Raw genomic sequence first — 18,070 nt, 5'->3', positions numbered from 1 at the left:
TCCACTAGAAGGGTATGTAGAAAATGAAGTAACTCTTGTAACTGTCAAGAGAACAGATTGTAAGTAATGATAGTAAGTAATGAACTATCTGATTTGTTAAAGACTGTCCATTTGTTAACCACAGTCCAGGCCAAGTGTAATCACACGTGGTAACACTCATCTCAGGAGTGCGCTGTCTGCAATAACAGCCCATGATTCAAGTTCTCGCGAAGTGTTAAACTGCCACTTGAAACATGAAACATGCTGATATTTCAAAAACATTTTGCAGGAAGAAACTGTTTGTTTAGATTCTGAGGCAGATGAACATGTTAGCTGGTTCCAGCAAGAATATATGAAAACAGAAAAGGACTGGAAAGAAATCGATAAGAGGATGAGCCAGACTTTGGAAATAAGAAGAAAGCTGATTGGCAGCAGAACACCTCTGAAGGACATTCTTAAAATGTTTCCTTTCTTGAAGTGCCCTTATCAGGTATCTTTATTCGCTTATAATATTCTCTAGTTTTAATGTCCAAATTGATTTTTTTCTTTTCCTTTGTAGTGTAACAGCACTATATAGCAAACGGTGGGTGTGAATCTCTGTAGGGTGTGTGAGGCTCCACAGGCTACAACTAGGACCATTTGGTAAGAATTTCTGGAAGCATATTCTAATAACATGCACTGCTGGCCGTCAGATTTAAACATTTCCCTGTCATTGAACATAATGGGGAGGCTGGGGGGACCACTACTTAGGGGTATTATGACAGTGTGAAACATTTTCCCTTTGCATGTATTTAGACAATCAGGATAGTTTATTAAGGAACCTGTTAGTATGCAGCATTACTCAAAATCTATTTCCTTTATGATCCCAAATAATTTCATTAAGTGGTCTTGGAATATATGAAGTTTAATAGGTAAACCAAATACCCTTCCATTTAGTTTAACTAAAGTGGCCATTAAAGGGTCCCATTACAATTTTGGCGTAATGTTACCTGTAGTATAGAATGAAAGATTCATCAAAGTTTTTACCTGGGAACACATTTCATGAAAGAATTCTGTAGTGCAATCGTCTATTTTGAAAATAAAAAGTTTCACATGTTATTCTTACTCCAAAAAAAAAGAGAACTTGCCTGCATATTTTTTTCATAATAATATCTATAGCAAACATCTGAGGGCTTACTGTGTAGGAGGCATATTGTCAGTGCTTCACATGGATTATTTTATCTACTTATCTCTCAGCAACATTACCTTAATTATTAGCTGCTTTCTCTTCATCTTTGGGTTCCTAGGAACAGTAATGATCTACCAAAATGTTCAAGAAATGATGAGATCCCAAGGGTAGTAGGTAACTGTTCTTTACAGAGTTTTAGGGAAAGTGATGATTACTTTGATTCCTACCAGTGTGAGTGATGATGAATTGTCTTCTAATGCCACTTTGTCAAAAAAAAGTGGGGAGAAAGGTAAGGGAAACAAAGGCAAACATGAAATACTGGGACTTCATCAAGATCAGAAGCTTTTGCACAACAAAGGAAACAGTTGACAAAACCAAAAGACAACTGACAGAATGGGAGAAGATATTTGCAAATAACATATCTGATAAAGGGCTAGTATCCAAAATCTACAAAGAGCTTATCAAACTCAACACCCAAGGAACAAATAATCCAATCAAGAAATGGGCAGAAGACATGAACAGACATTTCTCCAAAGAAGACATACAAATGGCCAACAGACACATGAAAAAATGCTCCACATCACTTGTCATCAGGGAAATACAAATCAAAACCACAATGAAATACCACCTCACACCAGTCAGAATGGCTAAAATTAACAGGTCAGGAAATGACAGAAGTTGGCAAGGATGTAGGAGTAACCTCCTACACTGTTGGTGGGAATGCAAGCTCGTGCAGCCGCTCTGGAAAACAGTATGGAGGTTCCTCAAAAAGTTGAAAATAGAACTACCCTATGACATAGCAATTGCACTACTGTGTATTTACCCCAAAGATACAAATGTAGTGATCCGAAGGGGCACCTGCACCCCCATGTTTTTAGCAGCCATGTTCACAATAGCCAAACTAGGGAAAGAGCCCAGATGCCCACTGACAGGTGAATGGATAAAGAAGATACGATATCTATATATATATGTGTGTGTGTGTGTGTGTGTACACACACACACACACACACACACACACACACACACACACAGAGGAATATTACACAGCCATCAAAAATGAAATCCTGCCATTTGTAAAAACATGGATGGAACTAGAGGGTATTATGCTAAGTGAAATAAGTCAATCAGAGAGAGACAATTATCATGTGATCTCACTGATATATGGAATTTAAGAAACAAAACAGAGGATCATCGGGGAAGAGAGGAAAAAATAAAAAAAGGTGAAACCAGAGAGGGAGTACAAACCATGAGAGACTCTTAAGTATAGGAAACAAACTGAGAGTTGCTGGAGGTGGGGGGATGGGGTAACTGGTGATGGACATTAAGGAGGGCATGTGAGCCCTGGGTATGATAGACTGATGAATCACAGACCTGTACCACTGAAACCAATAATACATTATATGTTAATTCAATTTAAATTTAAAAATTGTTTAATTAAAAAAAAAGTGGGGAGGCTGCCAGGGTGATGGAATTCTTGGAGGGGGAGAACTTGGGCAGTGGCAGGAAAAGGTGGTTTTGAGTAAAGGGGTTTCCACACAGGTAAACTGGTTTTGCTTTTACTTTGTAGTCAGATCTCCAGCACTTGTTTCTCACCACTTTTGTCTCTAAAGCTCTCCTCTTTCCCTTTAGAATGCTATGGTTTGGTATTTTTGAAAGTTTGCTTTCTAAAATCTAAGTTTTCTTATTTTCCCTCTTGTTGTGCACTACCTAAAGAAATACAAGGTCCTAGAACCTTAGCTGGTAAACAAATAGCCGAAATATGCATATATACGTGGGAACCCTCATTTAGTTGAGTCTACATGCAGTTTCAATTCTATGGGTATAGAGGTTTGCTACGACTGTTATTTATCATATTTATTCTTCATTTTAGGCTTCCATTCTTTTTCCCTCCTCTGTCTTTAAGTCTTTACTTCTCCACTAAAGCTACTCAAATATCCTGTATATAAACTAGCATTCAAAGCTTAATATAATCCTAAAGAGTTATTTACTCCTTTACATTTTATATGGTAGCTTTTCTCATGATCTTTTTCTTTTTTTCTAGATGTTCAGAGAATTCCAACTTCTTACGAGAACAGATATTTATAAGAAAACAAAGCACATTTTGGAATCCTATTCAGAAAACATACTGACTTCTTTTTTAGTGGTGGACAATCCAATCAATATTGCATTGCAAGAAAAAATGAAACAGCACACAGATGAAGACATGTTGAAACGTTAGTAAGCCTGGGGGTGGGGCAATCTGGTCTTTGTTATCTGTATAATTCAGGATAATTAGAAAAGCTCTATTTGGAAATAAGTAATTCAATGAAACAACATGCAGGATTAAAAAAAATCTCAAATAGGAGTTTAGGTATAGAATTAAAAGTACACTTGTATTATAAAATTATATTTAGGGAACCTAGTAACCTGTTAATTTCATAATACAAATCACAAGGTTAAGCATGCTAAAATCTTCCTGGCTAATGGACAGAGAGTACAGGGCTCTTATCTTCCCCTGGCCATGACCTGGAGGGCAGAACACGAGATCTGGATGTTTATTTAAGGCGATGTTGGTTAAATGGTTGCAGAACACTAATGCAGTAAGACCAGTTTATTCTCTGTAGAAGAAAATGATTAAAGAAAAAAAAAAATCCATGTTTTAAGACCGGCTTTTGCTTATGGTTGGCAAAACCTTATTTTTACTTGGACTTTAAGTATGTTTGTTTTGGCAGATATGAAGATGACAGCCACATGTTTGCTCCTACCAGATGTTTTTGGGGATGATCCTAGCCTTTTTGTCATTGTGAACGAGAAGGTATGAAGTCTTGTCAGTGTTTATTGGGTTTGACGTTTCACATCTTCATAGAATAATTTATTTGCAAACAGGGTGGTAGTGTCTTTTGCAGTCTGGTTTTGTCATATTTACAAATACGCTGCACTACAAACAGCTCATTTACTGTAATATCATGGTTAATTGATGCCCTTTTATTATTTAGCTAGTATCCATATCACAGAGTGGTGAGTCTATTGTCTGTTGTTTCAGGTGCAAGTTTCTACACCTGTGTTAGAAGTCAAGAACCCTTTCAACATCGATGTCTGCGAATTTTCTTTGTATTTAGAAAAAGAGAAGCTCACAAAGGTAGACGACTGTGTTATGGCCTTGGCTGCTCTCATAGCTGCCTACCATGTATTTGGAGTTGAGTGTCCAAGAAGACTGTCCCAAACCCTCAACTTCCTAGAGACACTGATTTTTGATATGCACAGTCCCTATTTTCCTTCTATGAAAGAAAAGGAAAAAGAAGTAGGATTTCAACCCCCAGTTACTTAATGGCATGCCAAATATTGCATCAGAATTGATCTCTGGGACAGCTGAAATTTTATAAAAAAGATTGTTTTGACTTAGCTTTGGAGTAGAGGTAGGTATTAAAAAATTGTTTTGTCTCAAAGATGCACATGAATTTCAGTACCTTCTATCTTCATGCTTAGATACTGAAAATTCTTTGTGAAATTCTGTAATAAAGTACTATGTTAAAGAGCTGTTTGAGTTCTAAGAAATTCAATGGTCCACACAAGTGGGAGGGGCAGAGGGAAAAGGAAAGAGAATCTCAAGCAGACCCCTCGCTGACCATGGAGCCCAATGCAGGGCTTGATCTCATCACCCTGAGATCCCAACCTGAGCTGAAACCAAGAGTTGGGTGCTTAAGTGACTGTGTCCCCCGGGCCCCCCCCCCCCCCCCGCCATGCTACACTTTCAAGGGTGCTTTAGTTTTTGAAAGACCCTACACTTCAGATACACTCAGATCCTTTGATTAAGGTATGACACCTTGCACTTTGCCCAATATGCCCACTGTCTGAAGACTTAATGCCCAGGAACTGTACATTTGCAGCCTGTGGGCTGCCTCTTTGGTCTGAATATGGCTTGGAAACATTTTAATCTTGAACATTTTAGGAAGATGCACATACTCCCCAATTCTCTTTCCCCGAGCTGACCTGCCTGGTCCCAGGCATTTTGGTTTCCTTCAACCACATTTTTTTTTTTTTTTAAGATTTTATTTACTTATTTGACAGAGAGAGCAAGTGCACAAGCAGGGGGAGCTGCGGGCAGAGGGAGAAACAGGCTCCCTGCTGAGCAAGAAGCCTGATATAGGACTTGATCCCAGGACCCTGGGATCATGACCTGAGCCGAAAGCAGATGTTTAACCAACTGAGCCACCCAGGGTCCCTCCTTCAACCACATTTGTCAAGAACAAAAAGGCTGCTCCATTCCTGCGGTCTCCTCACCGCTGGCTGGTCTCGCTGGCACGGGTTCCGATCAGCTGTGACCGATGCAGTCTCCACCACTTCTGTCCCTTGACAGTGATGGCCCCATTCTGGTCTCCTCACACTGCTTCTACTTTTTCCTGGCTTTGATGTCAGGTGTTGGCGTGTGCCCTAGCTACTGCTCGGGTTTGTTTTGTCTGTAACATGGACCTCGTTTTTCCTTCCCAGAGTCTTTTGGGCACCAGTTTCTAGTTCTTGGGTTGGCCCCTTCCTCGACTTGCTCTCCTGCCTGTCTCAGAAGTCCGGGTCCTGGTTCCTCATCTACCCAGCTCAGAGTTCCATGTTGTAATTCCATGTGGCCTGTTCCTAAAGATGGTACCTAAGTAGTTCTTAGGTCTGACAAGACTCAGTGCATTCTTTTCCAGTATTTTCTAAGGACACATGACAATAGTTTTGAGGTGCTCCTTGATAATCACCATCACAGTATCAACATAACCTATCAGTTTTGACAGAACAAATTGGTTTAGAGACTGAAGAGACTAGAAAATGAAACGTCCATCAGCTGCCCATGTCTACAATGACTGTTCTGTTCATTAATTGCTTTGGTGAGAATGGACAGGCAGGGTACCAATTCAGTACATGTCGATTTCACCTCTACTAGTCCCTAATTTCATTGTTTCCATTTCTTCCCTTTCACTAGAATGTGCCTTTCGTTCCTTACAAACTTTCCTCTATTTCCCTAGTGCTCCCTACCCCCATTTTTTTAGTTCCCCAATCTTAGTCTTCCTCTCCCAAATGAATTTACCAAATTCTTAAAGATTCCTTTCCTCAGGAAGTACACAGTGTCTGTGGCTGAAGGTCAGTGAAAGCCTCTCTTTGTGCCCATAGGCTGGGTTAAGAGAGAGGGGCGGAGCTGCAGGAACACTGCAGTGAGGTTTGGCTCTGAACACGGCGGGCATGAGCAGACCGTGAGGGCAAATTCACTTAAGCTTTACCGTCTCTTTCCACGGTGCATCTGTCCCCAGTGCCCAGCATGGCCCTGCCACTTGGGAAATACCCCTATTGTTGACTAACATAACTCTGTTTTCTTTGGAGTCTGAGTCTATTGAATCTAGAAGTTGCAAACTGGCAGCCGGTAGTTATATTTCAACCTGCAGACAGGTCCCATTTGGCTTACACAATGTTTGTAATTTTTTAACAATGTCTCTAACTTATTTACTTACCTGCTTATTTATCGTTGTTCTTCTCATCACCTGGGACACAGTTTGACATTTCTGAATCCTGCAGCTTCATTACATAGTGAGGTAATACCCAAATCTTTGACATTGTTCCTGCTCTCATTTGCCTGTTTGACAAGCTTTCTAAAAAAAGCATTCATATATAAAAAAAAGTATCTTCAATTAAGATTTTATTTCATTCATGTCAGATATAACAAGTGCAACTTGAATGTACAAATTCTGAACAGAACATAAAAAAAAAATCCAACAAAGAAAAACTTATTTAAGCAGATTCATGCAAAGAAATGAAAGGGACATTGCAGATGCCGCAGTCCTTTTGAATGACGACAAATGCAAAGGACTGCTAATAGACTCCCATCAAAGGAAGTCCTACACCAGAAAAAAGGAGGGCAACTAAGGAGAGAGGTGGAACTTGCCCCAGAATTCAGGCAGCATGCTACAAACTTACTCCCTACTCTTCTAATAGCCCTCAAATAAATGGCCCATCCTAGAAGTAGACATTATATCCAAAGGCTGATAAAATCATTTACCTTTCGTGTTGGAAAGGCATTCTCAGAAAAGAAACATTACTGCTAGCAGTTTATAGGTAATCAAGGGCTTTCATGTAAAGTGCATCTGTACATTTATAAAACTTAGGTGAACTGTTCTACAGAGAAAGGAATCTTTCCAAACAGAGGTTCTTGAATAATTGCTTTGGGAAGTTGCCCCCTGGATCTGTGAGCATTTAGAATCTTTGTGTTGACTGCTACTGCTCCCTCAAACCCTACCTTTTCAGTAAAATCCATATACTCTCTCTCTTCAGCCAACCCGAAGAAAACCTTTGGGTCTGGAGGAAGAAGATCTGGAACACAGCTCTTTACGGATTAGTGTTTCCATCGACAGAACGACCCCTTCAGTTACTTCATTGGCAATAAGAGAGAAACTCAAGATCATCTCATAAATAGTTCAAGATCCTTACAAACATCCCCCCCCCCATATAACTGCATATTCCTTTGATACCACTGGACTCTTGTAAATACATAGGGCACCACAAGTGTAAGACTGATGCCATTCAAATACATCACCTAATTTATTTATATATTTTATTTTTCAATTCCATTATTTATATACACGTTTTTGGTAATTATAGTAAAGATGCTGGTGAAAAGTAATTTGTTTAACATTTCATAATGCGTGCAAAAGTAAAAACACTGATTTAAAGAAAAGTAATTTTACCACCGTTCAGCCCCAACAAATTATGACAAGCAGTTAGGCAATATCATGACTTGCAAAGTTATACGTAGCATAATGTTGCAATTCAAAATATGGCACAGAATGAACAATACAGGTAACAGTCCCACTGGCGAACCTCAGCCAGGTTTTGACTAATTTGGTTTCAGTTGAAGTTGGATTATATAAAAAGGTTTCTGAAAATACTGAAAAAGAAACAGTGTGCATGAAAGAGAATTCAACAATGTTTACAAAATGCCAGAAGTTCTTACTCTGACCCCCCCTTTTTACCATAAATAATTAATGAAGTCCCCTCCCCCCCCCACCCCCGGCCTCAAAAAGATGTACAAAGATAATTTTAGCTCAGTGAACAGAACCAAAGGATGACCGCTGTTAGACAGTACTTGGTTAAAAGCCGAAGGACTTTCATAAGGATTCGTATATATTGTCTCTTGAGGAATATAAATAATCTGATAGCATTGCTCTTTTGAGTTTTGGAGACTTCTCGCGTAGGAGTTGTAACTGTCCTTGTGCTTTGAATAAAACATGAGCTTTAAAGCAGAAAGCTGATGGTATTCAAAATTCACCATCTTCAAAGTTCATTGTGAGAGTTCTTCTCTGCAGCTTTGAACATCAGGATAGAATTGAAAATTTTGAGAGCAGGGCCCAACTTAATGCTCATAATTTTAACAATGTCTGTTTGGGTCATAAGCAGAAAGGCTTCTCCATCAATTTGCTAAAATGGGAAGAAAAGACAAAGAAGATTATGAATCGATTGGATGTGCGGGTGTGGCAAAGAGCCGAAGCTGAGTTACCAGCTGTCTCCTGCCCAGCACCACGAGAGTGGCACAGACAGGAGCTTATGTGTGGGAACATTTCCTGATTAATGAACCTTCCTTATCGACAGTAACCAAATGTGAACTGGAAGCAAAGTAAAAACTCAGTCATTTGAAAATCGGCCTGCAGGAAAATGGAAGATGCCTGTATCTCCCTGTGATGACTGTGACTTAGGCAATGAGTCAAGAAGAATTTGGAAAACTCTGGGTGCCTTAGATCCAGTTCCCATTATGGTAGATTTTCAAATGAGAGATGAGAATAAGCACACAGCTGTTTGTGGATATAAACAAAGGAATTCAGGCAAATGCGTCATCTGCACACTTTTTTTTTTTTTTTAATTAGCTTTCCTCAATGAAGAAAAAAAACAGTGATAAATAACATTCATTTTTAGAGTGGCTACAGTTACTCTTCGTATTCAGGAAAGGAGTAGTTACTAACAGGGGCAGTCAACAGCTTAGACGGAAACATGACGGGGGGGCGGCGAACGTGGTTTGAACTGCCGACTGCGCCGGTTCCCCCACTATGCGGGTAGCCGTGAGCGACACCCTTCCACTCTCTGGGTCTCTTCTGATCTGAACTTGAATCTTAAACTAAGTAACAGAGCAAATCCACATGGACTGTCGAGATAGCAACAGAACCAAAAACAGGATTTACAAAATGGATGGACTATAAATTTACTTTAAAAAATGTTTTATCATTTTCACAAGTAATAACTACATGACTGTTTTTTCAAAGAACGAACAACAGCTCCCTGCAGGTGTCTAAATCTATTCAGCGACTGAAAATTAACAGACAGCGGTCCACAAAGACACTTAGAATTTAGGAGTTAAGGAAAGAAACTCAAGATCTGAATAACTGTCAATTAAAGATCAACTAAAAAGAAGAAACAACATTCTTGCAATCAGAACATAAATCAGAAAAAAAAGGATGTTGAAAATCAGATGCCTGTCTGTTTTAATGGACATCCATCTAATGCGTAACGATACCTCTTAGTGTAACTGCGCTGATCCAGTGCTTGGATTCTTAGCTGTCCTGATACGCCTGCAAGGCTCCTGATTGAAAGGGTGCTATTCACAGAGGCTAAACACAGAGGCAAACAACGCATATAGACTTATAACTGTAGACAGCAGATGTGGAGAAAGCCTTCTGAGATCACTTGGTCTTCTTTCTACCTTCCGATAGCCAAGATTGAGACTGATAATTGACTGCCCTGCCTGGGGGAGCTGACAGGCAAGAGGCTTATTCTTAAAGGTCTCTAGTGAGAAAGTCTCCCTCTGTACTCTAATTGCATTACTTCTGTGTAGTTAAAGCCAATTTCTTCTTTGTTCTCATGCTTTTTATAGGTCATAACATTATTAATCATCTCTTATATTGAAGTTTTGGGCGTGCAGATGAAAACAACTAATATAATAATGTCCCAACTGCAGACTGTAATGGATATCAGTTATTATAAACATTACTGAGATAGGTATAAGATCTAAAGGGTTATTTAGCAGTAATGGGAATATTTATTATAACATTAAATGAATTTAATCTTGGTGTTGTTAAAAGGATGCCCGAAAATAAAATAAAGGGAACTCATTTCACATTATTAAAAATAAAATGTTGCTTATTTCTCTCTGGGTTATAAACTACGTAAATGCATGCTATTAAGTTTTCTCCGTGTGTGTGTGTGTGTGTGTGTGTGTGTGTGTGTTTAAATAGGCTCCATGCTGGGCCTGAACCCATGACCCCCAGATCAAGACCTGAGCTGAGAGCAAGAGTTGGGTACTCAATCGACTGAGCCACCCTGGCACCACCCGCACCCCCTTTTAAAATAATGAGTCTCGTGCTACTGCTGTGGAGTATCATAAAATGGTACAAACATTTCTGCTGCATCTAATCTTACACAAAGACATTTTTATACAAATGACTATTACTGCTCTTTAGACAACTGCATACCAGTCTGTCAGTTTCAACACAATCCATCTCTTCCCTCTTTGGCCGATTCAAAATATTTCACCATTCACTGCATTTCAGTGCTTTGATCCCATTAAGTAACATACTGCAATTTAGTGGAATACTTACTTCATCTTTAAATACCTTTCCGTGTTCTTCGCACCCAGGTAAGCTCTGTATGAATTCGGACACCTGTCAAAAATAAGAAAAAAAGTCAGGTTTAAAAAAGAAGTCAGAATCGAAGTGCGACAGGTTTAAAATATTTAGCCAATATGTTTTAGTTGTTTTTCTGAGAACAATTTCTTCTCTTTCAGAAAAAAAGACTGAAGCCCACATGCATTCATTGTATCCACCCCTGAAGAAAGTGTTGCTTTATCTGGTCCCTGGCAGACAAAGGAAATAAATTATACCTCATCTGTGCTCCATTTGGAAACTTTACTGGCAGGGATTCCGGCTACGGTGGGCAGAAGCTTGCTCTGCTGCTCCCAGCGCAAGGGCAGACATGGAATAGGAGACTTAAAGGACAGAAAGACAGCCGATCGACGCTGCCCCTGCTGTACGCTAGGTTCTTCCCGGGCACCTGGTTGGTTGAAACAAATGGGAAATCACACTCTGGAAAAGCAGCAAAAAGAAAAAAAAAATCCCCAAATGCCATGTGTCTCCCCCAAATAATGGTGGGGGGGGGGCGGCGCTTAGGTAAAGCATTGCTTCCTTTCAACGTTCTATTCACTGAATAATTACACTTTCCTTTTTCATTACTGAAGGTCACTGTAAGAAACAACGTGTAAATTCCACTCACATGTTGACTGCATTAGCCACTATGGAAGATGTGTCATGTTAGCAACGCTGCCTCTTTAATGTTTCATGGAAGACACTTGCCTCCGAGCTTTACTGGAAGGGAAAATGACTCTCACCTCAAGGAAGAGTTTTGTTTCCCTTTCAGCTGTGGATGTCCTAAAGGTAATGGCCAAGTCGTGTGCTCAGGTCCAGCCACTGTGGTTACCCTGTGTTATTACACCCCTTTCCTTTTATCTCAGCTCTGCATTCTTCTTTCAATTTCTGTTTACCAATCACACTGACTTTTGAAATAGCCAACTTCATTTTTTTTGACAGGGATATGAAATTATTGCAATAAAAATAAAACTGCAGAAAGGCAAATGCTTTGATCACTCTTATATTAGTGGAGATCGAAATTAAAGGTACAGAATATTCCATTTATCTGCCAGATTTTCTGAATCCAAACCTATTTACAGCTGCTCTCCTAAAATCACCATTTTTTAGCAAATGATTTTATGTCACTGGGACTCCTAAAGTTTGTCAATAATTATCTCCTTAAGATCCTTTAGAACATAAATCTTCTCTGGAAACTATTTACTCAAAGCCCATCCGAAGAAAGGCACCTCCCCTAACATTTACTCTCCTCCACCCCTACACCAGGTCACAGTTACAATGATACTTCAATTCTACCACATATCTTTGCCAAATGGTCACCTAGTTTAGGCTTTTGTATCTCTGAGAAAATTTTAAACTATTTTGTATCTCTAAGAATATTTTAAGGTTTTTTTCTTTGAAGAGTAAGATTTATAGAAACGTAGACAAATCCTAAGAGTACAGCTCAAAGAATTTTCACAAAGTGAACACACCCATGTACCCAACACCAGGATCAAGAAACAATATGGCAGCACACCGAGAGCCTTGTGTCCCCTTGTCATCACACCCAGCCAGCAAGGGTAACCCCCTTCCCAATTTCCAACACCATAGCTTCTTCACCCTGCTTCTGAATGAAATTTAGATGAAAACCTTGGTGTTCGGCTTCTTTCTCCCAACAGCACGTCTGTGAGACTCACCCACACTGCTGCCGTATGTGGTTTCGCTCACCTGCTCTTTGCTGTGTGGTTTGTCATTGTTATAAATACTCCACAATTAATTTGGAATTAATGGGCAGTGGAGTTATTTTTAATTTCTGGCTATTACCAACAGTGCTGCTATGAGCATTCTTGTACATGTCTTTTCTTGAACATACGCATGCGTTTCTGTTGTTATACTGAACAGGGAAACTTGGAGGTTACAGTGTTTGTGTACATTCAACTTTAGCGAATTCTGCCAGTTTTCCAAGAGTTGCATGATATGCATCCACTGAAGTGTCAGACTGTTACAAATCCTTTATCTCCTCAATAACATGTGGTATTGTCTGCCTTTTTCGTTTTAATCATTTTGGTGAATTTGCCGTGGGATCACATGGGGGTTATAATTGCATTTGTCTGATGACTAGTGAGGTTGACAATCTCTTCCCAAGTTATTGGCCAAATGGAGAACCTCTTTGTGAAATACTTAGGTTTAATGCTCATTTTTCGCATTGGGTCATCTTGCCTTTTTCTTACTGATTTGTAGAAGTTATCTATATATACTCTGGATAGGAATCCTTTGTTGGAAATACGTCTTATTAACATCTCCCACTCTTGTCTTCCTTTTTACTCTCTTAATACAGTCATGTATGTCTATTGAAGAAATCCTTGCTTAACTTCAAGGTCCTAAAGTTAGTCTCCTCTGTTTTCTGCTAAGTACTTTATATTTACTTCACAATCTATCTGAACTTTATTTTTGTATGGGGTGAGACCAGGCTTGAGATTCCTAATGTTTCTTCCCGCATGGATTTCTAATTCCCCAAACATGATTTATTGAAAAGACCACCCTTTCCCCACTGTATGCATGCAGTGCCAGCGTTAACATAAATGTAAATGTGTGTTTCCAGATTCTCTATTCTGTTCCATTGGTCTCTCTACACCAACCTACAAGGTTTTAATTACCATCACTTTATAAGTGTCCTGATGTCTGTGATCTAGTTCTTCAAGATTGCCTTGGCTATCCTTATCTCTTTGCATTTCCATATAAAATTTGGAATCGGCTTGTAAAAAAATGCTAGGATTTAGATGGAGATTACTGCTGATTTGACCAATTTGTTTCTGAGAAATGACAACTTCACAATATCCAGTCCCCCAATCCAAGAACAAGGCATATCGCTGGGACTTCTTTACTATTTCTCTTTGATCTTTTGTCATTTTCATGTAGAGGTCTGGCATATCTTTCGTTAAAGTTATTCCTCTGTATCTGAAGTTTTCTGTTGCTATTACAAGCGGCACAGTTTCTTAAAAATTTATTTCCTATTATTCTACTGTGGTCCTTTAAGAACTTTTCTCTTTTTTAAAATTTTTTTTTTAATGATTTTTTATTATATTATGTTAGTCACCATACAGTACATTCCCCGGTTTCCAATGTAAAGTTCGATGCTTCATTAGTTGCGTATAACACCCAGTGCACCATGCAATACGTGCCCTCCTTACTACCCATCACCGGTCTATCCCAATCCCCCGCCCCCCTCCCCTCTGAGGCCCTCAGTTTGTTTCTCATAGCCCATAGAAGAACTTTTCTCTTAAACTAGCCTAATCTTAGAATTTTGAAACGCTCTGAACATTAGCAAGTAACTGAGAAGTAACTATTAGGGGGAAAAAAAAATCTGTCCTATTGGCGCTAACACGCCCTGGGGTCCTGGTTCCACCTGAGTGAGCTCATACAGAAAACCTCTCTGTTCCACAGGAAACATGTCAATTCTTCAAATATTTTTTAAAAATCCATCATGGCACCTCTTGCCCCACTTCGTTCAATGAATCTCATATAACTGGTTATAAGTTTTAAGGCCCTCATCCTGTTTTACCAAATATGTTAGGAGCCAAATACATAAGCCTGTACCAGTTTGTTTTTATTCTTTTATTCTTTTTAAATTTCCCACAGAGTTCAAGATATTTTTGTTTGGCACAAATACAGGGTAACTTAAAAACATTTAATTTCAGACACTACCAAGAGTTTAGCAATTCTTTGAAATACAGTATTTGTAAAATCTTCATGAGGCAGGCTAGTAGGAAATGGTAAGATTTCCAGTTCCACAGGAGAGTGAAACCATAGAGCCTATTTTGTGGCTTATCCTCTGACTGCTGCCACCTAAGTGTCAGTCTTTTCCAAAGTGGTACGTGTATGACACAACTGTTTCTATTCTATTAACACTTGCCACTGTTCCCTCCTTCACCATAGTTCCAGTCTATTTCCTGCTAAAGCTGCCTTAGCTTATTTCTAATGTTGTCACATCATTATTCTCTAGCAAAATAGCTGAGCCATTCTAAAGAAATGACTGAAACCCCCTAAAGCTCCCATATTTCTGGTGGCTTCTGCATGTCTTTCAAGCTGATGGTATAAACAGACCTAGATGCATACGTCATTCTAAAACTAATGCGAACTTCACATCTTTCACTTCAGACTCTCTTTGTTTTTGCTGATTCTTTCATGTTGACTGATGTCCTGTGGTGCAATGGTGTTTTCTGATGAATGGGGCAAAAGTAGAGTTTCCCAGCCACAGAACACCCCATCTCTTCAGAAAATAATAGCGTTAGCTATGCTCCCCACCCAAAAAAACAGAGAAAACAACTTCAGTTGGATGAATGTGCATGTGAGTCCTTGCACACAAATGTGACTCCAGGTTTTTATTTTTAACATGTAATCAGACTAAAATAAATCCCAAAGACGTTGGCTCAAGTTGCTGGCTCAGTGCCAAGAGTGAGGAAGAGGAGATTTGAATGTGCACAATGTACTTCATAAAACAAAGCCTTTGTTCTGGAAGACATTTCTGCCACCATCATTTTACTAGGGTCATATTTCTTACTGCCCTCCTCTCAAACTATTTATCTGCATGAAAGATAACACTTTTATAGGAGTTTTCTGTGTGTTTTGAGGTTCCCTGAAATGAAAATTAACCAAAGTCCTTCTCTCCTCCCCCCTTTGGCTTCTGGTTTTGTGCGTTCACAGTTCTTCACTGCTACTTAATTCTGTACCATTGGGCACAGAACTGTCCGGGGAAGATTTCCAAGCCTAGTTCTTACCAATGCTTGCAAAAGTAAGATATGATTAGGAAACTTTATACTTTGTCTCGAAATTGTCTAACTGGTTTTTACTGTTTTATGACTATCAGGAATGTGTATTTCTGGGCTTCCTTAATATCAGAAGCAAGAAAATGCTAGATGGCAAGAGTGCTAAGAGAAATAACTTGGTGGAACTATGTGTGGTTTTATTGCTATTGCATCTGCTAGACAATTACCAAATGAGGAATATTTTTCTTAGGCTGATACCTGGAGAATGGGACAAAGAGAACTGCTTCCTATTTATGATTATGATTTACCGTATGGAAATCACTTACTCAGCAATTACTCAGCACTGACACTGTATCAGAAACTGTGGGAGGTATGTCACTACAGCATGTTCTTGCAGATTTTCTTGAAACGAAGTGCAATAAATAATCATGTAGTTATCCAACACAGAAACGTGCAACTACAGATTTGCGCACCGTGTCTGTCAATCCTGGTTGAGAGCACAGCTATTAAAATTGCTGATTTGACTTAAGGTAGGAAAAAGTGAAGTGGAAGATTAACCCTTGTAAGAAGTCGTTTCTGGGGGTGCCTGGGTGGCACAGCGGTTAAGCGCCTGCCTTCGGCTCAGGGCGTGATCCCGGCGTTACGGGTTCGAGCCCCACATCAGGCTTCTCCGCTGTGAGCCTGCTTCTTCCTCTCCCACTCCCCCTGCTTGTGTTCCCTCTCTCACTGGCTGTCTCTCTCTCTGTCGAATAGATAAATAAAATCTTTAAAAAAAAAAAAAAAAAGAAGTCGTTTCTGATAAAAGTTATCCTGAAAGAAATATCCTCCAATGTTTCGCACAGAATCAAGACAATAAATGTTTAGTATAGGGAACATCATCTAAACCAACCATGAAATCTCCTAGTAGAAAGAGAGGTCCTCACCGCCACAGAGCGTGAGACCCTGCTTCCTATAGGACCATTTCATTAAGATCCAGTGGAACCACTGTATGGCAGGCTGACCAAGCAGGGCAAGTCCTAGAGAAGAGGAGAAGTACTCCCTCTCTGCTACTTTCAGACTCGGATTCCATTCTGAGTGGGGTTCCCATTTCCAAGTCTGGAAATGCTAACTCAACAAGCCAACAGCATAAGTTACCACTGACCCTTCCCTGACTCATTCCTAGCCCCTTGAGCCAGAGGCAGAAGCAAGACCAAAACCTCCAACTGCCTTGCTTCATTTTAGTTTCAAAAAAGTGCTAGAAGGTGACTATCCCTAAGTGAGGAAACAGAAGCCTGACATGCCCCAAGCCACACTATGAGAGAGGGGCAGCATCACACAGTGACCCTGGATCTTTTGCCTCCTAATACAGAGGAAAGGATCACGGTCAAGAGTGTGAGTTTAAGAGTCTGATAAACACACGGATTCAAATTCCCGCTCTGCCACTGACTAGCTCTATAATCCTGGTGCAATCAAGGTAACAAGATTCTTGGGAAGATCACATGCTATCTTTAAAATGCTTATCCCACTGTCTGACACATAGTAAAGACTCAGCAGATGAGAGGAATTATTTCTATTTTGAAAGAAAGGCATATCACTGAGAGTGTACTGGATATAAAAAGCAAAAATGAAAAGGAGTCAATATGCTTTCAGGCTAATATTCCACGAGTCTATAAAATATGCTCCTAATGTGAAAAGAACAAGGCCAGAAGAAAAGGAATACATCTGTCAACCAAAAGAGAAAAAAATTTTTTAACGGAATTACTAGCTGGTGACTAACTATAAAAAAGATGACCAGTAAGAGTGATTGGGTAAGACAAATGGATCACAGCATCAAGGAATGGAGATAAAATTAGCTCCATGATACTCAACTCAGGCTGAAAGATACCTGAGGATCATTTCACGGGTAACAACCAAAAAAAACCAAAAAACAAAAAAAGAAAAAAAAAAACCCAAAAACCAAAAAAAAAAACAAAAAACAAAAAACAAAAACCCAGCCAATTACTATGGAGGGAAAAAGCAAGCCTGACTTTTCAAGTGAGAATCTAGCACATTACAAAATAGAATTCCATTCTTTCTGCATATCAGCCACCCATGAGAAAGAAGGCTTGCGGAGAGAAAAAAATCCTATAACCTTTCCCAGGAATACAAGAGTTTACACTTGAAGGCCAGCTGATAGAATCCTTTATTAATGGGCTTTCTGACGATGACAGGAATGACCTGTTTTTTTTCAGGTAAAAAAGATAGAATTTTTTTTTTTTTTTAAAGGAAGAAGAAGAAAGGAGAAAAGGTGATAAATTATATTCAGTTAAACTCCCCCAAAGGTCAAATTCAGTTGCATGGTGAGAATCATAAAAAAAGGGGGGCTCATAATTACACATATTTCATGGAATTAACCTGAATTAACTAAAGAAATGGGGGAGGCAGAGAGGGTTTTGCAAGAGGAAGTTTTTTTTTTTTTTTTTTTTTTTTTTTTTTTAATATCAATTTGCTCCATGACTCCAAACAAAATACTTCTCATGGGCCTGCTGAGTCTTAAATCCTACTGGCATTTTAAAGAAACTTGGGGT

General features: G+C 39.3%; 2 protein-coding genes across 6 annotated transcripts in view; one reads left to right on the top strand and one right to left on the bottom strand.

The window, feature by feature from the left end:
- Positions 1 to 4,657, top strand: part of SAMD3 (sterile alpha motif domain containing 3) — a 44,640-nt gene extending 39,983 nt beyond the window's left edge. For all 4 annotated transcript variants that reach the window (XM_034669133.1, XM_019803912.2, XM_034669131.1 and 1 more), the window contains exons 8-11: positions 269 to 469; positions 3,189 to 3,360; positions 3,859 to 3,941; positions 4,170 to 4,657. In XM_034669133.1, coding sequence (XP_034525024.1) covers positions 269 to 469; positions 3,189 to 3,360; positions 3,859 to 3,941; positions 4,170 to 4,454 — 741 coding nt within the window. In that variant the 3' untranslated portion in view covers positions 4,455 to 4,657. The remainder of the gene's footprint in view (positions 1 to 268; positions 470 to 3,188; positions 3,361 to 3,858; positions 3,942 to 4,169) is intronic.
- Positions 4,658 to 6,777: 2,120 nt separating this feature from the next.
- The window catches only part of L3MBTL3 (L3MBTL histone methyl-lysine binding protein 3), a 111,564-nt gene continuing 100,271 nt past the window's right edge, over positions 6,778 to 18,070 (bottom strand). For both annotated transcript variants that reach the window (XM_002923340.4, XM_002923341.4), the window contains 3 exons: positions 11,019 to 11,188; positions 10,738 to 10,800; positions 6,778 to 8,569 (listed from right to left, as the gene is read on the bottom strand). In XM_002923340.4, coding sequence (XP_002923386.2) covers positions 8,426 to 8,569; positions 10,738 to 10,800; positions 11,019 to 11,188 — 377 coding nt within the window. In that variant the 3' untranslated portion in view covers positions 6,778 to 8,425. The remainder of the gene's footprint in view (positions 8,570 to 10,737; positions 10,801 to 11,018; positions 11,189 to 18,070) is intronic.

This window comes from Ailuropoda melanoleuca, chromosome 10 (genome assembly GCF_002007445.2).
Source record: "Ailuropoda melanoleuca isolate Jingjing chromosome 10, ASM200744v2, whole genome shotgun sequence".
NCBI classification, from domain to species: domain Eukaryota; kingdom Metazoa; phylum Chordata; class Mammalia; order Carnivora; family Ursidae; genus Ailuropoda; species Ailuropoda melanoleuca.
The sequence above is the reverse complement of the archived record's forward strand: the minus strand, read 5'-3'. Positions and strand labels throughout refer to the sequence as shown.